The 27,875-nt window shown below is 36.3% G+C and overlaps 1 protein-coding gene across 1 annotated transcript; it reads left to right on the forward strand.

Annotated features, from left to right (window-relative positions):
- The first annotated feature begins 12,786 nt into the window (after positions 1–12,786).
- LOC121139823 (aphrodisin) lies at positions 12,787–18,306 on the forward strand. Its single transcript, XM_040743823.1, has 7 exons — positions 12,787–12,884; positions 13,333–13,472; positions 14,338–14,408; positions 15,787–15,897; positions 17,125–17,226; positions 17,473–17,502; positions 18,094–18,306. Exons 1-6 carry the CDS (start codon positions 12,822–12,824, stop codon positions 17,487–17,489), a joined length of 504 nt encoding a protein of 167 aa, XP_040599757.1. The 5' UTR covers positions 12,787–12,821; the 3' UTR covers positions 17,490–17,502; positions 18,094–18,306.
- The last annotated feature ends 9,569 nt before the right edge of the window (positions 18,307–27,875 follow it).

Here is a 27,875-nt window from a genome sequence, read left to right on the forward strand (position 1 = left end):
AGGGATGGTGATGACTCCTGAAGTTCGTTATTGTACAAGGTTGTTTTGGCTATCCTGGGTCTTTTGTTCTTCCATATAAAATGGAGCATTGTTCTTTCAAGGTCTGTGAGAACTGTGCTGGGATTTTGATAGGGACTGCATTGAATCTGTAGATTGCTTTTGTCAAGATTGCTAATGCAGTAAAAATCTATGTTGATTAGAACTATTGAAGAGCATGGGAGATCTTTCTATTTTCTTTTATCTTCTTTAATATCTTTCTTTAAAGTTTTAAATTTCTCATTATACAGGTCTCTTTTTAGTTGTGCCTTTGTGTGCTTTCAGTACCAAGCTTATTGAACCCTAGTAAAAAATGTTTGGCAAAGACTCTTCTAATTCTATTGTGTGGAATATTTTGTAGATAACTGGTATCACCTGTTCTTTGAATTTATGGTAAACTTCTACTCTGAAACCATCTGGGCCTATGCTTCTTTTAGTTGGGAGACTTTTGATTACTGATTCTATTTCAGTTGCTTATCTGCTTTTGAGTTAATTTGTTTAAGTGATACCTATGTAGAAAATTGTCCATTTCCTTTAAATTTTTGAATTTTGTCGAACATAGGTTTTTAACTTATGACCTGATGATTCTCTGAACTTCTTCATTGTCCTTGTTATGTCCTTCTTTTCATTCTGATTTTGTTAATTTGCATGTTCTCTCTATGTCTTTTGATAAGTTAGATAAAAATTTGTCTATATTTTTGATTTTGTTGAAGAACCAACTCTTTGTTACATTGATTCTTTGTATTGTTTTGGTAGTTTTTACTTTATTGATTTCAGCCCTCAGTTTGATTATTTCCTGGCATCCACCTCTCAGGGGTGAGTTTGTTTCTTTTCATTCTAGAGCTTTCAGTTATGCTGTTAACTCTCTAGTGTGACTATTCTCCAGTTTCTTCATTTGAGCATTAATGCTATGACCTTTTCTCTAAGTACTGCTTCCAAAGTCTTCTATTAGTTGGGTATGCTGTAGCTTAATTCTCACTGAATTTTAGGAAGTGTTTATTTTTATTTTTTATTACTTCCTTATCCCAGGAATGGTGCAATTTCCCATTGTTCAATTTATATGACTTTGTAGGGTTTCTGCATTTTTTGTGTTGTTGTTGAATTCTAACTTTAAAGCGTGATGGTCTGATAAGATACAGGATGTTATCCAATTTTTGTACCTATTGAGGTTTTTGTATTTCTGAGTATGTGTCAAGTTTAGCAAAGGTTCCATGTGGCACTGAGAAAAAAGTTTGGATGAAAGGCTCTATAGATGTCTCCTAAACACGAATGGGTCATAACTTATGTTACTTTGTTTCTTTGTTAGTTTTGTGTCTGGTGGTCCTGTCTAGTAGTGTGAATGGGGTGTTGATGTCTCCCACCATAAAAGTGTGAGGTTTTATGTGTGATTTTAGTTTTAGTAATGTTTCTTTAATGAATATGGATGCCTTTGTATTTGGAGCATAGTTGTGCAGAACTGAGACTTCATCTTAATGGATTTCTTCTGTGATGAATATGAAATGACCTCCTTTATTTCTTTTGATTGATTTTAGTTTAAAGTCTAATTTGGAAAATATTAGGATTACAATACCTGATTGTTTCTTGGGTCCATTTGATTGGAAAATCTTTTCCCAACCCTTCACTCTGAGGGAATGTCTGCTTTTCAAGTTGAGGAGTGTCTCTTTTATGCAGAAGAAGAATGGATTCTGTATTCATATCCTTTCTGTTAGCCTGTGTCTTTTTATAAGCAAATTAAGATCATTAATTTTGAGGGATATTAATGACCATTGATTGCTCATTTTTGTTTGTTTTGGATTGCTGGTGGTGGTAGTATTGTGCATGGATTTCAAACTGGTGTTTCTCTTGGATGTTTGTAAAATAGGATTCTTATTGCCTATTTTTTCTGGGTATAGTTAAATTCCTTATGTTGGAGTTTTCCTTCCAGATCTTTCTGCAGGGCTGAATTAGTGGATATGTATTGTTTACATCTGGTTTTGTAATGGGATATCTTGTTTTCTCCATCTCTAGTGATTGAAAGCTTTGGTGAGTATAGCAGTCTGGGCTGGCATCATGGCCTCTTAGTGTTGGAAGAATCCAGGGCCTTCTGGCTTTTAGAGTTTCCATGGAGAATTCAGGTGTAATTCTTATAGGTTTGCATTTATATGTTATTTGGCCTTTTTCCTTAGCTGCTCTCAATGTTGTTTCCTTATTCTGTATATTTGGTATTTTTCTTATCATGTGGTGAGGGGTCTTCTTTTGGTCTACTCTATTTGGTGTTCTGTCAGCTTCTTATACTTTCATTAGTATGTCTTTTGTTAGGTTGGGAAAATTTTTTTCTATGATTTTGTTGAATGTGCTTTCTGCACATTTGAGGTGTTTTTTCTTCCTTCTTCTATACCTATTACTGTTAGGTTTTTCTTTTTTCATGCTGTTCCATTTTTCCTGGATATTTTGTGTTAGAGATTTGTTGGACTTAAGGTATTCTTTGGTTGATGAATATATTTCTCCTAGTGTATCTTCAGTGCCTCAGATTCTCTCTTCCATCTCTTTTATTCTGTTGGTTATACTTGCATCTGTAGATCCTGATTATTTACCCAGGTTTTCTATTTCCAGCATTCCCTTATATTTTGATTTTTTTATTGTTTCAATTGCATCTTTCAAACTGTCCATTGTTTGAATTTTTCTTGTGATTTTTGGTTTGTCTTTTCCTCCATTTCTTGAATGTGGGTGCCAGCTAGGAGGCCCTGGCAGTTTATGAGACCTCTAATAGAAGAGACAGTGTTTATCCCTAGTGCACAAATGGACTTTGGGTGCCCATTCCCTATGGAGGAATACTATTCCAGCCCAGATATCCAAACCAGGGCCTAGGCCTTCCCCAAAATGATGTGACAGATTAATGATCCCTAGTGGAAGTTCTCACTGTCCTTGTAGCATGGGTAGGGAATTGGTTTGATGGTCAGTGGGTGGCATGGGAGAATGGGAGGGTGAGGAAAGGGGTATTGATATGTAAAATGAGATTTTTTTAAACAAAGAACAGCCAGTCATTCAGCCTCCATTCAACAGCCCCATGGCTGTGTCAAGTGGGTTCTCAAAGAGGGTCTACTTTTTAAACACTAGTTATCACTACTGTACATTCCCATGGCTCCTGTATCTTACAGAACAAACTCTGGACAAGACATTAGTTATGTTTTCAGGGTCACACAGCACCTCTTCAGTAAACAATAAGAAGCAGAACCATACTAATCATACTGATTCTCTCAGGCTAGAGAGGTCACACTGACCAAGCATAGTGAGTAAAGTAAACATGTAACACTGAGTTGTTAGCATTCTAAGAGAATGATATTGAATTTCATTATTTAAGCAATGAAATGCTTGTTTGGTGACCTTGAGTGGTTAGGAGTATGTGCAGAAAGTCAGTTGCTGCAGGAGGCTATGCATACCAAAATTGTTTCATGCCTTACATTAATTCAGCAATAAATACCTGGAAACATGTCAAGGGCAACCAGTCTGTTTTGAAATTGCTCTAAAGTCTAAAATCAGCTAATTCTATAAAAAAAACCTGTCTTTGTATCTGAGAATTTTCCCATGTCAATCTGAGTAATGAAAAAATACCATAGTATTATTTCTATACATCAAATTTACACAGTAAAGCAGAAATCACACAGGCAGTGGGCAAAATACCCACAGTCATTTTTAGGGAGGAAATGTATGCACAAGAGAAAAATTACAGACAGAAGCAACCAGTTTTCAGAGTCTATGGCCCAGTAAGCCTTGCTAAATGAGGTTTTCTCCATCAGAGTGTGTCAACACATGAAGTATAAATTACCATCTGCAGTGTATTCTTGTGGCCTCTGGTAAAGCCATTGCTGCCAGAAGCTCTCAACTGTAGCTTTAAACTTTTCTTTAAGAGAATTCTCTTTGTAACAGTCATTATCACAGAAAATCACTGTTTGTTAAAAGGGAGACAGCAGCACATCACAGAGTACACATATCCAATGTAAATATTTCTAGCACAACTATGTACCAATGGCTATGCAACCATCACCAAAAAGGGGACTAAAAGATCATAAGAAGCAGAGGATGAGGAAGTCTCTTGAGAGATACTGTCTTTTAAAATAATAGGGAAGATGCACCCAATATATATAAAAATATGACTGTAATGAAAAATTACAACAAAAATAATTAAATTATGCTATCATAAAAGGGGCAATCTTATAGGTTTCCAATCTTAGACAAAACTACAGTCAACTAAGAACTAATGAAGGGAGGTGGAGTATTACTGTTTCCCAGGGATGAATGCCAAATTGGTTAACTAATACTAAGTGGCCAACTGAAAACTCATAGACAAACAAGATACACAAGAATGACTCACCAGGTCATATGTATAATTTCATGTAGGATATAGGGAATAATCATCTATGAAACAACAGTAGTTAGAGAAAAGATCATTAATTTGAGAGGGAATAAGTGGATAGACAAGAGAATTTGCAGTTAGGAGAGGGAAGGGGAACAATGTAATTATATTTTTATGTAAGTAAAAAATAAAATAAAGTAGAACGTGATATGAAAAGAACATAAATAACTTACTTTTGTGTTGGAATAAGGTTTCTAATATAATGCAATGCTGAACTTCATATTTAACATTTGTGACACGTTACTTTCCATAGGAATTTTTTGAATCTTTGCATTAATAATTATATGGTTGTTTTTATTGTTGTATTATTTAAAATTTTTATTTTTCAATTTACATACCAACCCCAGTTCCTTTGGAATGATTTGTCAGGTTGTCAATGTGACTGCTAAAACCCTACAAATTCTCAATTCTGTGCTTGGTTGCATTTCAGAGGTTGAGGGTATTATCCTATGGCTAAAGTTACTGCATATTTAGGCCATAGTGCTCAGCTAATTCTAACTGTATCGTGCTTCTAAGTTTCTTTCCTGTGATTCCACTTCCCTGGATCAATAACTTTCTAGGATGCCAAGAGAGGGAAATAAACAGTCCTAAACAGATGAAACAACTGTGAACAATGGCAATTAGAAACCTGGCAAGATAAGGCGAGGCATTGGTGGTGCACGCCTTTAATCCCATCACTCATGAGGCAGAGGCAGGTGGATCTCTGTGAGTTCAAGGCCAGCCTGGTCTACCGAACGAGTTCCAGGACAGCCTCCAAAATAATACAGAGACACCTTGTCTCAACAAAACAAAAGCAAAAACCAAAAAAAAAAAAAAAAGAAGAAACCTGGCAAGATAAGCAAAAAGGTAGAAAAAGTGGCACTCATGTGCTTGTAGCAACAAACAGTTGTATGATAGGACTCAGTGACCACTCAACAGGATAGAAATCATTCCTAGTATTGGAAACCTCGTGAGGTTTAATGAATTTATGGATTTTAGAAAAGCATCTACTATTTCAATATCGCTAAAATAGTACAATTCCTTCCTATATTCTACATCTTACCTTTATAACCACAGATGAGTGTAGGTAGAACCTCTTCAAGATGTAAGAACTTCTGTTTATATCAAATGGAAACCATCACAGAAATCTATGACTGGACACAAGGCAGAGAACAACAGACCAATGGAGCCAGGTCCCAGTGGATAAATCTATATCTCAGCTTTTGCATCTAGAGACTAGAGAATATCTCTGAAGAGTGAGCAGAAAAAATTAAAAGCCAGAATACTAGGAATTATACTGTGAAAATTACTTTCCTAGAAATGGTTGAACTATCAAGGTGGAAAATGGCAATATCAATGAAGATGTTAACATGGAAATGGGAAAACTGTGTAGTGTACCACCTAGAGAAATCAAATGAGTGCAGGGAGAAGGAGAATCAACCTCACCCCCAAAGAGTGGCACTTGTGATTTTTTGTTCAATGCAGAATATTAAACCCTGAAACCATATACACTCAAAGAAGAAAATGGTACTTATATGGTTGTTTGTGTTTGTACATCCATATAAATATGTATGTATCATCATTAATAATCAAAGTAAAAGCTACATTATTGAGTTGATGGGTACATAGAAGGTGTTTAAGGGAGGGTAGGTAGAAGGGGCTGGAGGAAGGAAAGGAAGAGTAATAATGATGCAAGTTGATAACAACGGAAAACAATAAAATGTATGAAAACAGCACATCATATATAAAGAGCACAGTTAAATATTTGACATTTTAGTTGGGAATTTCTTTCTAATATATCAGAATACTGAACTTCATATATTTTACAGTCAGGACCATATGTTACCTGACTATGATTCATTTGAATCAGCTGATTATTACTACATTATTTGTCTCTTTGTTGAGGACTATTTTTTTTCATTACATGTCTTATTTCCACACATACATAGTTTCATTTGAGTAACTCCCAACAGCCCCCTTCCTTAAAGCTATGGCTCATAAATCTAGTTACTACCAAATGAATTTTCAGTAAAGAAAAATACAGAGACATGAAGAAATAGCAGAAAGTTTGAAGAAGTACATTGTTTTCAGTGTAGGATGTGTGAAGCTAAGAACAAAACATGCGAAATAAAGGACAAATAGATTTATGTGTATAAAGTTGTAATTGCCATGAAAGGTATTGCCTGGGCTTTTCTCCTTCTAGCTAAACCTTAGTATAATGCCTGTCATTAGAGTGAGAGAAGGCTCTCAGAATACATTATGTCCATAGATAAGGGTCTCATATCTCAATATCCTGGGAGATTTTTCTCTGTGACCATGGGATTCATAGTTACTACTCTTGGTTGAATCCTGAATACAAGATTAAAATTCCACCTTAAAGCTATTAACACATAAGATTAATATAAAATAAACTCAAAGGAATTTGAAAGAAATGGATTTCATACTGCTCTAAAGAAGTGGACAGAAGAGTATAACAGACATTAATTTTTAATTGTGAAATCTTTAATTTTAAGATATTATATTATAATTCCATCATTTACTCCCCATCTTTCTTCCTTCTGAACCATCCCTCCTCTCTCTGTAATTACGCAGGATTTCATTTAAAATGAATTGTTTTCACATTCAAAGTACTGAAAATTTGGTGAGCTAGTATGAGTGTTTTGTGAGTATAAGTAGAAATAAGTGAATTGGAATGAATGAATAGTTTTAGTGTTCTATAAAGTCTTTCAGAAAACAAAATCCTTAAGTAAAATTGTGCATATGCTTATACTCAAGCAACAACACAGGGAATTTACTAGCACATTAATGCCAGAGATAAAATTATGATGAAGTAAGAAGGAAATATTTTAAAACTATCTTAACTTGACCTCAACATGAACAGAAGAGGCAATTGCCTGGAACTGAACAGGAAGCCAAAGGCACAGGGAAATGTTGAGGTTGGGAAATCTGAGGTGATTTGTCACTCAAATGAAAATAAAGAATATTTACTTTTCAGACTCTCTTGGTTGAGTCAACTTTGTACTTTAAGTTTCAACATGTTTTAAAAACAGTTCAAGTCTCTTTTGCAACAAAATGGGGTAAAAATATAGATACTAATCTGGGAACTTAGAAATACACTGTATAATGAAAATGTATAAAAGACAGTTGTCAAAAGATATCTAGGAGGATCTTGATAAGCACAAAAGAAAAATATTATCAACCATAAACATTTTGGAGGAGAATGAATAACTCTAATAAAAAATTTTAGAGTCATTTTCCGCAAAACGGCAGCACCATTTCCAGTTGTAACATGGATCTATGTATTTAAGAATGAAAGCTGAAGAAGCTTTAGATGAACTGATCATGTTAAGGTCTAAGAACTTGGACATTGGCATAGGACTTCATTTAGAGTAAGCATCTACGAGTGACTGCTTTATTCTAGGATTTACAAAGAGGTGGAGAGGAGAGGTAAACTTGATTAACCATTAGCTATTAGGGCTGTGAGATATAGTGGTGAAGTAGTTAACAGAGAATGCTTACGCTTTTACTCTAGCAATGACAGTGGGAATGTCCAGGGCATATTCCTGCCATACAGAAGAGGAAAGGGGATGGAAGGAGAAAATAATAAAACTAATCTCTTCTGATTTGAAACCTACCTGAAGGGATGATTAAAATGGAAATTGATTATATAGGAATCCTAAGCTAAAAGCACTGCTTGAGGTGGGGTACTCTTGAGATGATTTGTCACTCAACTGGAAATGAAAGAATGTTGGTTTTCTGAATCACGGTTGACTCATTCTGGTGATGTTTAAACCATTAAACAGAAAGCAAATCTCTTTTGTAATGTAGAATGTTACAAATATTAATTTGAAATAGTAAAAGAAAACTGTTTACTTAAAATTATTAAGAATCATACTTCTGGTTGGTATTCTTTTTTAATTTAATTTTTTCCTAATTTTCCTTTTTACATAAATTTTATTTAAATTAAAATCAATATAATTTTACATACCAATCCCAGTTACCTCTCCCTCCTGTCCTCCCATTTTCCCCAGGAACCCACTACCTCACCCCCCATCTACTCCCTAGTTAGGAAGAGGCCCCCGATGAGGTTCACCAAAGTCTGACACATCATTTGGGTCAGGACCTAGGCCCTTCCCCCATGTACCTAGGTTGAGAGAGTATCACTCCAGAGAGAATGGACCCCCAAAGATCATTTGTAGACTAGAGATAATACTGGTTCCATTGCCAGAGTATGCATAGACTGCCCAGGCCTCCCAAGTGACACCCATGTTCAGATGGCCTGCTTTGGACCTATGCTGGTTTCCCAGTTGTCAGACTTTGGTCATTGAATTTCTACCTGATTAGGTCAACTGTTTATGTGGGTTTACCCAGGAGAGGTGAGTATCAGGCCTTCTCCTGTCTGCCACCCCCCTTGGACCTATACCCAGTGGGAGATGTGAGTACTTGGCCTTCTTCTGCGCACCTTCCCCTACTGGAGTACATTGAATTGAGGCCTGCAGTCTCATCCTGACTACCAAATCGCCAGAGATCTGGGGGCAGACTGAACCATCTACCATATGACACCATGGGAATCTTGAAACTATACCCACTAGGAGAGGTTTGTGCCAAGCCTTCTCCTGCATAACTCCCACATTGGACCTTCACCTACCAAGAGAGTTGAGTGATGGGCCTTTTCCTGTCCACCTTCCTACTTTGTAGTACCCTGAATTGAGGCCGATTGAATCACCCAGAGACTTGGGGGCTGACCAAACCATCTAGCATCTGCCATTGGAGCCTTGAACCTGCACCCACAGGGAGAGGAGAAGAGAGAGCATTGGACCTGCAACCATCAGGAGAGGGAGAGTCACCACCTACACCCACTGGAAGATGACACTAGAAGAACATATTCAACAACAGAAAACCAATATGACACCACCAGGGTCTAGGGAGTCTATATCAGGAAGACATGAACATCACAACGTAGATGAAGCAGAAGAGACAGAACTTAAAAACAACTTTATGAAGATGATAGAGGCCCTCAAACAGGAAATGAGAAAATCCCTTAAAGAAATGGAAAAAAAGGAAAAAATGGAGGAAAAGACAAGCCAAGAAAGGAAGAAATAAACAAATATTTTAAAGAAAGCAAGGAAGGACAAGAAAAAAACAGACAAAACAGTGAAGGAAATAATTCAAACAGTTCAAGAATTGAAAACTGAAACAGAGACAATAAAGAAAACACTAACTGAGGGAATTCTGGAAATACAAAATCTGGGTAAATAATCAGGAACTACATATGCAAGCTAATGGGTATTCTTTGTGAATGATTGTGATAAACATTTGAGTAAAAAAATTACTGCCTACAACATGCTTATTGTTGAGGAAAACATGAATATGGGCAATCAGAAACTCCCGAGTCTTATTCCAAATACATTGACCTACATCCAGGACAATGCCAGATAGCTACATTTAAGAGGCAAAGCTGGAAAATATTTTGCAGAAAAGATCATGGGAGATTTAAAGTCTTGGATACATGATAAATGAAACATGTTTTAGGAAATTGAACTTTGCATTTCTGCATTGCCATGTGAAGCAGAGAGAAAGAGAGAGAGAGAGAGAGGTAGGACAGAGGTGAACTTTCATAAAATTTAGATATTTGTGACTTTGTGATATGCTAAAGAAATAGTTGATACAAAGTTTATATTCTGAGACTATACTTAAATACATTTATTAATAAAAACATATATTGAGAATGTATAAATAAATTCCTAATATCATTATGAAAATTGAGCACTGCTTATATAAATTTGCAAAGTTCTGAACAGTGCGCTATTGAAAACAACAAAATGAAACAATCATGTCCAAATGACTTTATCCTTTCTGAAAATATAAAACAAACCTCTTATTAGAAAGTATAACAAATGTATTAAAATGTATCTGTGCCCAATGCCTGAGAATTGGCAAAGGGTCCCAAGCAAATAATTCTCTCAGGTGAGCACCTATTTTCATCTTGATACTGGGCATGAAGCTAAGAAAAACAGACCTGAGTTCTTACAAAACAGAAGTCATTGAATCAACCATGGGTTTTGGAAAGGTTGACAAACAGAAATAGATCACCATTCTGTAATTGGATTATAAAGGGGATATTCCACACATTCTTACATACTGGTAACAGAAAACAAAATCATTGGAAGAAAGAATGAGAACTAGTGTCCCTTCTACTGTTTTTTCTGTATTTCTAGAATTTGGAGAACACAAACACTCTGTGAGTGTCACTAAACAGATGATTGGATCTTGGGACAGGGTGGAAGGATTTCATGGCAGGCTCTATGGGCCTCAGAGATCCAGGTCTAGGGACCTGAATACACAGAATGTCTCAGTACTGCATATTTCATTCCATACTCCAGAGTATTTCTTTTTCATTTTTCAAAAAAGTGGATTGTCAGGAATGTTTCCAGTAACATGCTTTATTTGAAAATTGATTGTTGACAATTTCCCACATATGTAATATACTCTGAAAAACCTTCTCTCTCATGTCTAAACTCTTTAACATAATCTTGTAAAGGCCTGCTGTGCACAACAAGTCCTTTTCAAGTAGAAGGGAGTTGGCTGCCTAATGTTTTTCCAACCGCAAACTATCAGTGGCCCCTTGTTAAGAAAACAAATGTACTATTACAGGAGTCCAGTTCTCTTCCATAACTTCTGCCAGACAGCTAATGGCTAGATTATGCCAGGTATAAACAAATATGCTGCATGTGAATGAATATCCACAATACATGACTAGTTTAACACAGAGTATCAGTAAAGAGACAGTCCAGTAAAAATGGGGCTGGGACAGGTAAATAATAATTTTAAGAGATAACACAAAACACACATACACACAGAGAAGGAGAGACACACATACACACACAGAGAGAGGGTGGCAGAGACAGAGAGATGAGCCCAAAGACAACATTTGTTTGGATTGTAAAAAATGTATATCAAATCTGGAAAACAGTGTGGAGCATTCTGAGTCTTCTAAAAATAAATATGTACTGTGTGACTCAGCTGTACTTCACCTTGTAATATGCCTAAATGACTTGAAATTCTATTTCACAGATACTTTCTCATCCATGTTGATTGCTACTGTATTCACTACAGCTAGGAAAAGGAAACAAATTAAATGTTCTATAGCTATCTAATGGACAATGAAATAGTGGTAATACACACGTTGTAATAACATTCCATGATAATGAAAAAAGGAAATCATGACATTTGTAGATAAACTGCAGGCATGAAAAAGTATCCTACTGAGTGAGGTACCCCAGACCTAAGAATACAAAAGTGGCATGTTATGTTTCTTCTGTTATTCCTAGCTCTAAATCTTCAGAGAAAACTAAGACTCATTTGAGACCTTGAAACTCTCATACATGTAACAGCATTTACTGAAATAAGTGTTCACTAAATTAAAGACATTACAGGGTGAACATATTGTAAGTATTAGAGGGAGGAGGAAAGGGAAGTGATTAATGATGAAAATATTTTATAATCTCAAAAATAAAATATAAAGATAATAATGTGATGTAATTTAAAGAAAGAGTCACAAAGACCAACTAATGCCTTATAATGGTGTAGTGGGAAAACAGGTTGTCAATCCAAAATACCAGTGGGTGAATGGTCGGTTATTCCATGTGTTATAGAGGAAATCGATGGAGGATAAACAGTACTGTAGAATCCTGGATTTCTTCTTGGTTGTCACTAAAAAAGGATCACAAGACACTATGGCTCAGCATAACACAGGTATTGGTTTTAATGTGTAAACACTGCAACTGGGCAGGGAGAGCCTTTGTTTAGCAAACATAAAGGAATATTTTCAGCCTGAATGTAGAGCCCCTTATCACAATTAGTTTTGTTAGTGTCATTATTTTTATAGACTGTTTCATTTGATTTGGTTCTTTTAATTAATGATATTTTTATTTATTTCGAGGAATGGGAGCAATTTTCCTACTGTATGTACTGTTAAACTTCAGCAACTCATGCAGCACTGTACAGTTGTTGAATGGTTGTTGAATTCAATGTACAAGAAGAATAAAGTAGTCAATGTATGGAAAGTATTTTAAGAAGCACAGTGACCTTTACCCAACAGTATAGTTCTGGAAGGAAAATTATTATTTGTATGCTCAAACAAGATAGTTCTTTGTTTCTAACAGGAATGCTCAATTTTCAGACAAACATAACCTGACCTTACTGCTAATCACATTAGTTTTGAGATATGAGGTCATACATCATTTGGCAGGGCCAAAGAGGAAACACTAGACAGATGTAGCTTAGTGTAGATCAAACTGATTGGTTCCGTGAAACTCCCTCTAACTATCTGTATAAAAAGCTTTGTCAGTTGAGTTCTTTTCAACCACTCACCTCTTCGAGCTTCTGTGGAAAAGCAAAGTCAGGCACCACCATGGTAAAGATTCTGGTGCTGGCTTTGGTCTTTAGTCTGGCTCATGCTCAGGATTTTGCAGAGGTAAATTCATTTGCTCTATTCATATATCTTAGCTTCATCAACAGCATATTTCTGTGGATGTGACACATCACTCAGTTAGTCCATGCAAGACTATATTTAAGAAATAAGTTTTCTGACTGTCACAGAGGTACAGTTTACCTATTAGATTCCTCTCACTGAAACAATTGGAATAAGGAAACAATGGGTGATATTTGCAGAGCATAAGAGGGCAAAACATGAGCACTTCTGCAAAGTCTCAGCTCAAAATGTTCTATGTTGATTAAATCATCATATTACCCTGAGTTATTCTACATCCCTAGGAACTTAATCTTGAACTAATGAACAAAATATTATTCATTGACATTTATAGTGAGTTTACATAATTCCAAGAACTGGGACCAGAGATGTGAATTTATACCACTGGTATATAGTTTTTCTTTGCTTCATTTGCCTTTGTTGCTTTTTTCAGCTTCAAGGAAAATGGTATACCATTGTCATTGCTGCTGACAATCTTGAAAAGATAGAAGAAGGAGGACCACTGAGATTCTATTTTCGTCATATTGATTGTTATAAAAACTGCAGTGAAATGGAAATCACATTTTATGTCATGTAAGCAAATTGTCAAGCTTGTAAATTGAGCAGACTATTTATGCATTCTGCAACCTTTATGTTAAGCTTACAGGGGCATGTTCTGTTTCTGGTTGTGAAAATGAAGGCCTCATCTTTAGCATTGTGTTAACCTTATTCCAGTTGATCATTGTCTCCAATTTCGTGAGTGTTTCCTTAAAAAGCCTAGTTGTTGGAAGAATGTTGTTGAATGTTATAGTCAAATATTGGATGCAGGGGAATCTAAGCTTCCAATTTCTAGTAAGTCATCAGGAATATGTGAGCCTTTTGGTAAAAGCTGTGCATGTTATGTTATTCAATCTATGATGTCATGAAATAGTCCTCCACAAATAGTCGAGAAAAATCTAATTTGCGATTCCCTTTCTCTGAAGCTCTAGAACCAAACATTATCTCTCTGACATTTGGATAACTGTATTCATTGAAAGACTGCATGACACCATAAGAACTAAAAATGCTTAGAACTATTTCTATTTTTTAGGTTAGCAATAAAAGTACTTAACACATGCATAATAAATTGTGTACATATTATATCATTGGACAAGCACAAGAGAATATTTGAAATCACATTCATTTAATAATAAAGTTTGGAAGAGAGACAAATTAGAGCCTTCATAGCATTAACAAAATGAGAACAAATGAAGGAATTTATCTGTATGATTAATAACAAGATGATACTATCTAGACAAGTTTTAGGAAAAGTGAGGTAAGCATACATATTTTGGTCCTAGCTCTGTACACTCTTAACAGATGCTAGTGCACTCTGAAGTTCGTTATAACACTTGAAGGTCTTTAAGATGAATTCAAATTTTACACAGAAAAAATTATGGTTTCTCTGTTTGGTTTTTAGTACAAACAACCAGTGCTCCAAGACCACAGTCATTGGGTACTTGAAAGGAAATGGAACCTACCAAACCCAGTGTAAGTACAGGATCTGTGTGTTTCCTTTATGAACAAAGCAATGCTGATGTACATATTCATGTTGATACTTCAGACACCCATAGGTGCATGGATTTAGAAAAATTTTGGCTACTTTTAAAGTTATCAATCCTTCCAATGAACTGAGATATGCTTCATAGTCAGATAACATTGTACGTCATCTGAAGTTTACGTGGAGAAGAACACTGTTACAGAAAGGTGTGAGTAATCATAGAAAAATATCTCCAAATAGTTTGAATGCATGAAAATTTATTTCCAGTTAGTATTCAGAAGCTTTTCTTTCATATGGTGTCTCAGATTGTTACTGGATGTGTCTGCCAGTCACTAATAGGACTCAGTGACCTGAATATCTTTGCAAACTTCATGCCTCATGTCCTCAAGTACTTACATTGTGGGTGTTATCTGTCATTCTTGATTTCTAGAACATTTAAATGAACAGTGCGATTTCAAAGATTATTTCTCTCATAGTTTGTAGAGATCATAACATTTAGATAATCAGATGATAAATTTCAATTTTAAAAGGCAGTTAGTTGAAGATCTGGTTAAGATTTTCATGCTGAGTACTTCAAACTTTAATATTTACTTAAACAATGGCAACACTATTCAACTGAATCAATCACAATTTGATGTTTAGTTTGATTTAAATGAACAGAGGGCACATTCTTGTGGCAGGTCTCATGCTCTACTAAATTTACATGTATATTAAAAAGCAGTCCTGCAATATAAAATGAACACACCCTATAAATCCTTTTATTTTCATGTGGAACTACTTTTCATATTTAATAAATGTTAGAGAGTGGAAATAATCCATGCATGCTTGCATTCCAATGAGCACGCATACACACACACACACACAGAGGCATACAGAAACAGATAGATAGACAGATAGGCAATTGCACACAATAGCAATGTCTGTCAAACACAAAAAGTCCATCCTACTTTCAAGATGACAACTTTTGTACACATGACAAATTACTATGTTCTATTTTTCCACATGGAAACATTTGCCCACTGAGTATTTCCATGGTATGGCACCAGATATTTACACATTGAGGAAATCAACAAGTGGCCTTTGGGATCTGGTTAAAAGCAGACAGAATATCCAACAGATTGTTCCCAAAGTTTTAACACAAGAAAATCAGAGAAAAATTGGAGTATCCGTACTTAGGATTCATATCAGATTTGAAGAGCAGAAATGTTTGCTCAAAATACTTTGATGAAATATCCAAAATGAAGGACTACAGGAATAGCTTTGTACAAATGTGTCATTTGATAATAGATAAGAGATGATTGCTAGAGTCTGGGCCTCCATTAATCTTCAGCAGTGATACTCAGTTTTGAAATATTTCCTTTATTACAGTTGAAGGTAACAATATATTTCAACCTTTGTATATAACATCAGACAAGATTTTCTTTACCAACAAGAACATGGATAGAGCTGGCCAGGAAACGAACATGATTGTTGTTGCTGGTAAGAATGGTAGTGGTTTCTCTGAAATAATAGCAGGGTCACTGAAGACTAGGGGCAACAGCAGAGGCTCTTGGGAGAGTTTATGTTCATGTTTCCTCAGTGGAAAGAGTAAGGCAAATAATATTTTCCCAAAGTTTAGACCATTTTGAGTATTATATGATCAAGTGTGTACTAAATTTAAACATGATCCTTATACTTTTGGTTTTGAACTCAGCCTAACCAACAGTGGAGAGGCTACCTCAAATGCCCTTCCCCGATATTGTGATTGATGAATTCCTTGTATGCCATCCTAGAACCTTCATGCAGTGGCTGAAGGAAGCAGAGTCAGACACACACAGCTAAACACTGAAGTCAACTCCTGGAACCCAGTTGCAGAATGGGAGGAGTAATGAGCAAAGGGGTTAAGACTTGGCAGTCATGGAAACAGCAGACCAGATCAAGGGGGAGCTCATGGACACCAGACTGATTGTTGAGAGGCCAACATGGGACTGATCCAGATACCCTGAATGTAGCTGCCAGTGAGGAGGCATCTACAGTCTTTGGGGCCTCAGGCAACAGATAGCATTTATCCCTGGCATCCAGATGGACTTTGGACAACCATTCTACAGGAAGGGATGTTGTCACAGCCTGGACACATGGGGGAAGGCCTAGGCCCTGCCATGGATGATATGACAGTCTTGGGAGATCCCTCAAGAATGGCCTCACCCTCCTTGGAGAGTGGAGTCTGGATTGAGTGGAAAGTTGTAGCAGACTTGAAGGGGACAGGGGAGGAGGGGAGGGAGAGTGAGCTGGGATTGATATGTGATGCAAGATTGATTCTAATTTAAATTTAAAAAACAAACACACAAAAACCATGATCCTTAGTGAATAGACTCGGTGAGTTGTGAAGGTTCCACTGGCATGCATTTTTGTCTCTTTGCTGACATATTTTTGAACATTTAGAGGACTAAGATGAGTGAATTCTCTAGAAAGGTAGTTATTCTTTTTTGGTGCATCATGTAACAATGGAACATGATGTCATACCACAAGTTAGAGGTCTTTCAACGTGTCCATGGAACACTGGGAAAATTACAACTGTAATTGACTGTATTGACCCATCCAGGACAGGTGAATTTGGTGAAGTTAGGATTTTTCCATTGCCAATAACAGTGGGACACTAAGGAAACAATGTAAATTTTGCTGAATTCAACTGACCATGTCATTGACATTGTCCTTCATGCAATGTAGGAAAAGGTAATGCTTTGACACCTGAAGAAAATGAAATACTTGTGCAATTTGCTCATGAAAAGAAAATTCCAGTGGAAAACATTCTCAATATTCTTGCTACAGGTAACATCAATGAATATCTTTTAGCTATAATATATATATTTATAAATTTACATATAGATATATATATTGAGTTGTCTATCTGTCTGCCTGCCTGTCTGTCTGTCTGTCTAGTCAGATGCCTGATTCATATTGTATCTAGTCGTATTGTCTTTCAGGTGTCCTTTCCAGCAATAATCATTGGGGAAACTGTTCCTATATTCTTATAACACTTCTGTCACTCCTTACCCCACTCACGTTCTTTTTCAGATACTTGTCCTGAATAAAGGCCTTCTGTAGGTGAGTAAAAGTTGAAGGCATGATAGCCATACTGATATTTGAATCGATTTTTCCTCCTAACAAGAAAATTAGAAATAAGTCTTGACAAAGGATGAAAGGAACTCAAAAGTAAGCAATATAAAGAGAGAATATCATTCTTCTTTTAAAGCTGAAAATGTTACAATGTTAAAAGTGAAAGGTAGAATAATTTATGTATAAGACAATATTAAGTTCTTTTATTCAGAATTGATAATATTTTTATATTTAGTAAATTTACATCAAAAATGTTACTTGTTATTTGAAAAATCGTACTTTACTTATGATTGTGAAATATAATTTGTCACAGATACACCACAAGCATGTTTATATTTTCAATATATTCTGTGAAACCTCAATCTACATTTTCATGTGGGGGACACAGAATGACATTATTCACTATAAACTGTGCTCATATAGAATCCAAAGTACAGGTATTGGTGATTTCCAGGAAATGAGCTGTTTGTGTACAATCACTTCTGTATACTCTATAATGAGATATCTAATGTTACATTCATGCACTCTTAAAACGACTATGTTCAACCATGTTTTAATTTTTGCTTTCATGCTGCCAAGGTGAGAACAGGATGGCAATTATGCATCATATTCTCTTGATCATGGAATCAGCATCACAAATAAATCACCATTTCATTCTACATGAATTGTCCCATCTCCTGTAGAGCCAGGATACCACATATCAAATTCCTGGCTTAGCTTTCCTTTCCCATCACATGATGTATTACCTGTTCTTATTTTTTGACTGATTAAATAAATTGTTTCAAGAAACAATAAATGCCTCGCAAAATGTATCTCATTCAAAAAGCCCATAAATAGTCACTAAGATAATTACAATAATCACTCCGGTGTAACAAATGATATCCGCATCATTACAAACTATTGTAGTAATTGAAATTTCATCATTCCTGGATAGCCATGGGCAAGAACAGTGCAGAAGTGAAGTTTATGTTGTGTTCCATATTTACTTTCAGTTTTAACTTGAGATTTGCAGTTGAATGGTTCTAACACACTGAAATAATTTGTATAACAAACTCTGTGGTTCTTCCTCCATGTTCAAAATTATTGAAAATTGAGGATGAATTCTGTTTTCAAAAGGCCATCTGACGAGATTATCTTTTGTTAAATGATTTCAGTATGTAAATCAATCAGGATATGTTTAGATGGTGTACATATGAGTCATTCACAGTTGAAGAATAAATTCATGAGAATGGTATTCCATAGACACCAAGCCCTACACATATACATGAAGATATTACATTTTCTGCATGTATTACAATTATTCCTTAGAATATATATAGCTATGGTAAAAGAAAAGAAAGATGCAATCTTCTTTGAGGGCTTGGATCAAGGAAATAGAAAAGATGTTAGTCCCTGTTGCTACATTCATTTTGTATATTCAGTGTACATTTACATCATATACACCCACATTCTAAAACTAACTGCTTTTATTTATGTGCCCCTTAACTTTTTTCCAACATCCACTTAAGTATACACATTTATTTGAATGTATGTGTGAATGTGTGTGTGTGTTGACAGAGAATGACACAGATATTTATCGCTCAACTGTGTCGATTAGTGTTTCTCATATGTATTTTAGTTTAGTGCTGGCTCTTTGGAATTCAATTACATATGAGTGGTCAAGTTTTAGAAGTAAAAATCATATGGGTACTTCATTTATTAGTAGAATTTGCTATCTAATCTGCTAAGTGTTTACATGCCATGCAAGTTCTAAAGCACACCATTCACATATTTACTTCATGTCTAATATATACACAATCTGAGAGGTCACTCAAAGGTGAATACTTGAAATTACATCCTGAGTTACAGAAGGTAAAGCATGCTTGGTTTCATAAAAATATCCAAATACCAATATTCTTTTTGTCTACCAGTACAATTTCTAAGTGTACTCTGAATACTCTGAATGGTAATTTCTTCATTAACAATCCTAAAAAGATTATTGAAATATCAGTTTAGTTGGTACTACTCTTATTATGGCCAGTTTAATCTTCCTTCATCAAAGCAATTGCAGAATGTATTATATTTTTGCAGATACGTTCTCATAACAGTATGACGCCTCGCCAGGATGAAAGTTTTATAAATTAACAATGCACACGGATACATAATTCCCTGTTTCCCAAGTAAAATAAACATCAAGAAAATAAATTACTCCATTTCAAAATGTAGATTATAAAACTAAAAGCAAATTCTCAGAATGTGAAACACATCCTTAACCATCAGGTCAAAGGAATTAAAAGTTTGTAGATATTTTGTCTTATTTCTGTCAGAATGACAATCATCATTAAAGAAATGATACCACAGGCAGGTGAGGATGCAAAGAAATGACAGTACTTGGTTCTTGTTGGTGGAAGTAAAAAGTCATTCATCCTCTATCAAAATCAATTGAGACAATCGGAAAAATGCAATATCAGTCTTGCCACAAGTCCTTCAAGGAAGAATTTCATGCATACACTTTCAACATTTTATTGTAAACATAGAATATGTAAATATATTATAATTAGACAATATTTATTTTATCCCTATTATGGAACACACATCCATACACATAGTCTCTACCCCTTGCTTGTGTGTGCATGCACACAAACAGAGAAAAACATAACTGGTGATTACAGTGACAAAAATCCTGAACACAATACTGTGGAATACATCCCCATATCAAGAAGATCATCAAAAATTATTAAGGTGGCTTTATTCCATTGATACAGACTTGGTTCTACACATAGAGTTCTATAAATAAAATGAGTAACAAAATGTACACAAGATAAACTCATTAGATAAAGAACAAAGCTTGTGACAATATACATCATGCTTCCAAGATAAAACTCCCAGAGAGAGTAGGAATGCAGGGAACATAATTCAAAATATTTAAATCTTTCTCTAACAAACCTGCTGGCTACACAATCTTATATGTAGAAAACCTGAAAATAACCCACTACAATCTTGAAGAAGACAGGGTCCCCATTATTCCCACTCCTTTACAATATTGTGTTGGAGGCATTACAGTGAGCAATAAAGGAAGTGAAGGAAATTAAAATCACACACCTATGGAGAGATGCTTGTAAATTCCCTTGATTTTTAAGATGACATGATATTATAACTAAGACATGCCAAAATTATACCAGAACACATGTATGAGGGTCAACAATTTCAGCAACATGACAAGGAAAGAATCAGCTTACAAAAGTCAATAGCCTTTCCTTTCTTTCTAGATTTTTAAAATTTAAATTGGAAACACTCTTATTTTGCATACCAATCCCAGTATTCTCTCCCTCCCCTCCTCCCATGCCTCCCCAACAACCTCCCATCCCATGCCCCTTCTGCTCTTCAGGGAGACCTTCCATGCTGCATCATCAATTATGTCACATCATTTGGTACAAGGACTAGGCTCTCTCCCATATTTCTAGTATCAGATTATCCCTCTTTTGGAAATGGGGTCCTAAAGTCCATTCATAAAAAAGGGATAAATGTTGGTCTACTACTATTGGTGCCATTGATGGGCAGGGTTCCTAACTGACACCTACGGTCTTGGGGGCTTGTTCTGTCCTATGGTGGTTGTCAGGATGCCAGTCTGGGGTTCATGATTTTCACCTTGTGCAGTTCAACTGTTTTGTGGATTACCTTAGCCTCATCCTGACCCCTTTGGTCATCACTCCTCCCTGTATAAAACTGGATTCCAGGCATTTGGCTCAGTGATTAGCTATGGATATCTACTTCTACTCCATCAGTGACTGGATGAGGGCTCTAGGATGGCATTTAAGGTAGTCTTCAATCTCATCATTGGAGAAGGGTGTTTGAGGTAGCTTCTGCACTATTGCTTAGATTCTTAGTTGGGGTCATCCTTGTAGTTCTCTGGACATTTCCCTGGTGCTGAATTTCTCTTCAATCCTATAATGTTTGACTCTGTTAAGGTCTCTCTTTTCTTGGTCTCCTCTATTCTTCTCCTGACACAATCTCCCTTCTCTTTCATGTTTTCCTCCCCCTCCTCTTTTCCTTTCCTTTATCTCCTAATTCCCTTTCCCCTCTCCCCCATTGTCCATATTTGCTCAGGGTATCTATTCCCTTTCATCTTCTACAGGGACCCTTTATGTCTCTCATAATGTACTCCTTGTTTCCTCTGGAGGTGTAGATTGTAGGCAAGAAATCCTTTGCTCTATGTCTAAAATCCATTTATGAATGGATATATAACATGGATGTCTTTGTGTGACTGGGTTCCCTCTTTCAGGATGCTTTCTTTTAGTTCTATCCATTTTCCTGCGAATTTCAAGACTCCATTTTTTTCTTTTTTCCTTTTTGGATGAGTTTGGATCAGTCCCCTGTTGGCCTCTTAGTCATCAGTCTGGGGATCAAGAGCTCCCCCTTGTCCAGTCAGCTATCTTTGTGGGTTTTACCAGCATGGTCTTGAAATCTTTGCTCATCACTCCTCCATCTCTGTCACTGGATTCCTTCAGGTCAGTTCAATGTTTAGCTGTGAGTATCTGTCTCTGCTTCCATCAGTCACCGGATGGAGGTTCTAGGATTTCATATAAGGAAGTCATCAACTTTGTCATTAGGTAGGGGCTATAAATGTAATATCTCCACTATTACTTAGTTTTCCAGTCAATGCTATCCTTGTAGATCTCTGGAAATCTCACTGGTGTCAGCTCTCAACTCAAAGATATAATGACTCCAACTATTATGGTATCTCTCATCCTGGTCTCCTCTATTCTTACCCCTACTCAACCTTCCTGCTCCCCCATGTCATTTTCTACTCTTCCCTTATAGCACTCTCTTTTTCCTGGTTACCTTTCATCTCCCTACATGTTTCCAATCTGCTCAGGAGATTTTTGCCTCTTTTGGCTTCTCTGGGGTATAATGCATATCTCTTGGGAAGCTCCTTGTCTCCCAGACTCATTGGCCCTGGGATTGTAGGCTGGCACTCCCCTGATCCATGTCTACAATCCATAGATGTGTGAGTACATACTATGTTTGTCTTATTGTGACTGGGTTACCTCACTCAGGATGGTTTCTTCTAGGGCTTTCCAATTGCCTGCAAATTTCAGGATTCCATTTTTTTTCCACTGAGTTCTACCCCACTGTGTGTATGTTCCACATTTTCTCTATCCACTCTTCAGTTGTGGGGCATCAAGGTTGCTTCCAGGATCTAGCTATTACAAATAATGCTGCTATGAAGATAGTGGAACTGACATCCTTATTATATCAATGGGTATATTTTGGGTATATGCCTAAGTATGGAATTGCTAGTTCGTATGGTATACTGATTCCCATTTTTTTCTGAGGAATCTCCATACTGATTTCCAAAGTGGCTGCACAAGTTTGCACTCCCACCAGCAATGGACGAGTGTTCCCCTTTCTCCACATCCTCTCCAGCATAAACTGTAATTGATGTTTTTGATTTTAGAAATTCTGACAAGAGTAAGATGATATTTCAGGGTTCTTTTCATTTGCATTTCCTTAATGGCTAAGGATGTTGAGCACATTCCCAAGTGTCTTTCAGGCATTTTAGTCTCCTCTGTTGAGAATTCTCTATTTAGTGGAATCTACCACTTTTTAATTGGGTCCTTTGGTGTTTTTGGAGAATAGCTTCTTGAGTTCTTTGTAAATTTTGGGGATCAGCCCTCTCTTAGATGTGGAGCTAGTGAATATCTTTTGCCAATCTGTGGGTTGCCTTTTTGTCTTGCTGACTGTGTACTTTGCCTTACAGAAATTACTCAGTCACAGGAGGGCCCATTTATTAATTTTTGATCTCAGTGTTTGTGTTACTGGTGTTATGTTCAGGAAGTGGTCTCCTGTACAAATTCATTCAAGGGTACCTCCCACTTTCACTTCTAACAGTTTCAGTGTGGCTTGATTTAGGAATTTCAATTTTATGTGTGGCAATAGGCATGGATCTATATGCAGTCTTCTACACGTCAATATTCAGTTGTGCCAGCATCCATTTTTTAAAGATGCTACCTTTTTTCTATTGTATAATTTTAACTTCTTTGTTCATAGGTTTGTGTATTAATCTCAGAGTGTTCAATTCGATTCCATTGGTCTACCTGTCTATTTTTGTGCGAATATCAACTTTTTTCAGGACTACAGCTCTATAATAGAGCTTGAAGACAGGAATGGTGATGCCTCCAGATGTTGCTTTGTTGAGTAAGGCTGTTTGGGCTATTCTAGGTCTTTTGCTTTACCATATAATGTTGAGAATTGTTCTTTCACAGTCTGTGAAGAATTGTGCTGGAATTTTGATGGGGATTGCATTGAATCTGTAGATTGATTTTGGCAGGATTGCCATTTTTACTATGTTGATCTTTCCATTTTCTGATGTCTACTTTAATTTCTTTCTTTAAAGACTCAAAGTTCTTGCAATACAGGTCTTTTACTTGTTTGGTTAGCATTACCCCAAGGTATTTTATGTCGTGTGTGGCAATTGTATAGGGTGATGTTTCTGTGATTTCTTTCTCTACCCTCTTATCATCTGTATATAGTAGAGCTACTGATTTTCTTGAGTTGATCTTCTATCCTGCCAATTTGCTAAAGGTGTTAATCAGCTATAAGAGTTAACTGGTAGAGTTCTTTGTGTCACTTAAGTAAAATATCATGTCATCTGCAAATGGTGAATGTTTTACCTCTTCCTTTCCAATATGTATCCCCTTGATCTCCTTATATTGTCTTACTGCTCTAGTTAGAGGTATCGGACAACCTTGTCTTGTTCTTAATTTTAGTAGAATCACCTTGAGTTTCTGTCCCTTCAGTTTGACATTGGCTGTTGGTTTGCTGAAAGCAGAGAATGTCCTTATATTGCATAGTTTATTAAGGATTCTAGCATTATTTTCTTATTGGTTAAAATAGGTGGTCTGTCATATATATATATCACCAGTAACATATATTGATTAAATAAAATAGTTATTTTGCAGTTTCAATCTTTTTTAATTTAAATAAGAAGCAATCTTGTTTTCCATATCAATCCCTGTTCATTCTCCTTCCCAACCTCCCAAGCCGCACACTGATATCCCATTTCTGCTCCCCAGGGAGTGTGAGGTCCTACATAACTGATCATCAAAGTTTGTCACATCATTTTAAGCAGGGCCCCTGTGTCTAGGCTGAGGGATTATCCCTCTATTTTGAATGGGATCCAAAGTCCATTTGAGCACTATGGATAAACACTGATCCACTACCAGGGCCCCATAAATTTCCCAGGCCTCCTAACTGACACCAACTCTCAAGGGTCCTGTTTAGATCCTATGCTGGTTTTCCCAGCTATCAGTCTGGGGTCCATGAGCTCCTCCTTGTTCAGTTCAGCTCTTTCTCTGGGTTTCCCCAGGCTGGTATTGACTACTTTGCTCATCACTCCTACCTCTCCGCAAATTGGATTCCAGAAGTCTGGCTCAGTGGTATCTGTGGGTGTCTGCTTCTGTGTCCATCAGCTATTGGATAAATGCTCTATGATGAATAGTCTTGCACAGGCACTCATGCACACACAGAAATACACAGAAACCTTACTCTTATTCTGTTTATTCTTATCTCAAACTTCTTATATTGTTAGCAAGGTTCTTTTGGCAGGGTTGAGAGATGCCATATACTCTATGCAAGTCGTGAGCCATTTCCATGAATCTTAAAGCAGAGAATGTCTATTTTATTCAGGACTCTATCATAATTTTCTTATTTCTTAAAATAGATGGTCTTTCCTACATAGCCCCAGTAACATATATTGATTAAATAAAATTGCTCTGTTACAGTTTCAAACACACACACACACACACACACACAAATTCTTATTATTCTGTTTCCTCTTATCTCATACTTCTTAGATCATCATGCCAAAATCATGAAAAATCTACCACCCAAGTGGTTCACTATAGAGAGCCACATTATTTTTCAATTTTAAATTGTTTTCTATACTTGTTTGTATATTTATCCTATTCTTCTGACTATAGATAGGTTTGGAAATCTGTGGTACTCTGTGGACTCAGCAGTGGGTACCTTAGTGAAGGCAGTGTCACTCCAAAAATAAAAAATCATTCAGTGGCTCACATTTAGGAATGGAAGATCAAAGACACTGAAGTTAGCAACTCATCCAGGATACCCAACATATGGGCAAAATCTAGTACAGGTTGAGTGAAGTCAAACAAGTAAATGTGAATTAAGATGAGAAGTAACGTGTAGGAATCACAAAAGAAAAATGGTACAATTAAATAAATAATAAAAGAGTAAAGAACAAGCCCAGAGAATCAGACGAAATCTTTGCCAGCTCTACAGCTGACAGAATTAATGTCCAGAATATATAAAGGGCTCAAAGCACAGAGTCAGAAAACAAATACTGTATTGAAAATGGTCCTTGTACCTGAAGAGAGTATGTTTTAAAATGACAGAAAGAGTGGAAAAGCTGCTCAGAAACATCTCATGAAAATGTCTGTCTGCACTAGTCATTAGTGAAATGCAAATCAAATCACTGCATAGATTTCCTCTTAACCCAAGCACAGGAGCAAAGATCAAAAAGACAACAGACAGGAAAAGTGAGAGGGGGTAAAGGGAAAAGGCAATACTCAATACTCTTATTGATTTTGCTAAATTCGAAAACTCTGCAAACCAATGTGAACAATTCTCAATTGGCTGACAGTAAACCTCCCATATGAAAAACTATGACCCCCTTGTCACATGCCCAAAGGAATTGACTTCCTATTCCAAAAACACTTTCTACGTCATGTACATTGTTTACTCCATTTGCAATAGCTACAAATGCACAGCCCCTTGATGCTGTTCAACTAAGGAATGAATAATGAATGTGTGTTCAACATATACTATGGCATATGATACAGGCCAAATAAAAAATGGAATTTTGAACTTTGTAGGTAAATGAAATGAAGCAAGAAATATCATACTGAGTGAGGGAACCCAGAACAAGACACACCAAAACATCACAGTTACATTCTCACCAGAAGATTCTACCTCCAAAACCACAGATCTGAGTGGACAATATTGAGTAAAAAGACATCAGTAAAGTACATTGCACGAATGAGGAGTGTGAAGTTAATGCAGGATAAAGGTTGTGTAAAGATGAAAACAAATCATAGTTTCCAAGTTGATAATTTAATACAACAGGGGAACTGGGGTTTAGGAATGAAATAAGAAAAAAAGATGTTTGACAAAACCTCAAGGAAACATGTATTCTTCCTAAAATTTTATTTTTTTATATTTTATATTTTCCTAAAATATTGTGCAATACATATGAATGTAGGCATGTACATATGCATGTGAATACACATTGATATAAAAGAAGTTAAGTCACTTGGACTGATAAAATACACACAAGAACTCACAAATTTTTAGTATCAGGATTGACAAAATTCCTTTGGAATGATTCATGACGTTGTCAATATGAGTGTCAAAATGCCATAAATTCTCTATTCTGAGCTTGGTTGCATCTCAGATACTGAGGGTGGGCCCCTATGGCTAAAGTTACTGCATATTTAGGACACAGCGCTCTGACAATTCAAACTGTATCTGTGATTCTAAGTTTCTTCCCTGTGATTTCACTTCCCTGATTTGAGAAAATACTATTTAGGATGCCAAGAGAGGGCAGAAAGCAGTTCCAACCAGATGAAGCAAGGATAAACAATGGCAATTAGCAGCCTAATAAGGTAAGCAAAATTGTAGAATTGACACTCATGTGTAGGTGGCAACCAAGTGTTGTCACATAGGACTGAAGGACCACTCAACAGGAGGGAAAGCATTCCTGGAACTGCAAAACTTGTTGGCTGCCTATGGTTATTGAGTTCATGGATTACAGAAAAGCATCTACTCCAGCAAGGGTGCTAGACCAGCACAATTCCTTCTTATATTCTACATCTTATCATTATAACCACAGATGAGTATAGGTAGAACCCATTCACGGAACAAAAAATCTTCCCTTCATAACAAATGGAATCCATCGCAGAAATCTATGACTGTACACAGGTAGAGAACAAAAGATCATGGGGTCAGGCCCCAATGGAAAATTCTACATCTCAGCTTCTGCATATAGAGAGCAGGGAACATCTCTGAAGAGTGACTGGAAAGAAATTAAAAGCCCGAATATTACGAATTATGTTGTGAATCTTTCTCTCCTACATATTGTAGATATAACAAGGTAGAAAACTGGCAATAGCAAAGAACATGTTAACATCAAGGAGGGAAAATTATGTAGAGTATCACTCCTAGTCAATGACTACAGAAATCAAATGAGTGCAGGGTGAGTAGTATTAAATTCCCCAAGGGTAGACTGGCACTGTTATTGGTTGTTTAACCCAGAATAGTAAGCCCTTAAACCACATATAATCAATGGAAACATGATGCTC

Source organism: Mesocricetus auratus, unplaced genomic scaffold, assembly GCF_017639785.1.
Source record: "Mesocricetus auratus isolate SY011 unplaced genomic scaffold, BCM_Maur_2.0 Super-Scaffold_100003, whole genome shotgun sequence".
NCBI classification, from domain to species: Eukaryota; Metazoa; Chordata; class Mammalia; order Rodentia; family Cricetidae; genus Mesocricetus; species Mesocricetus auratus.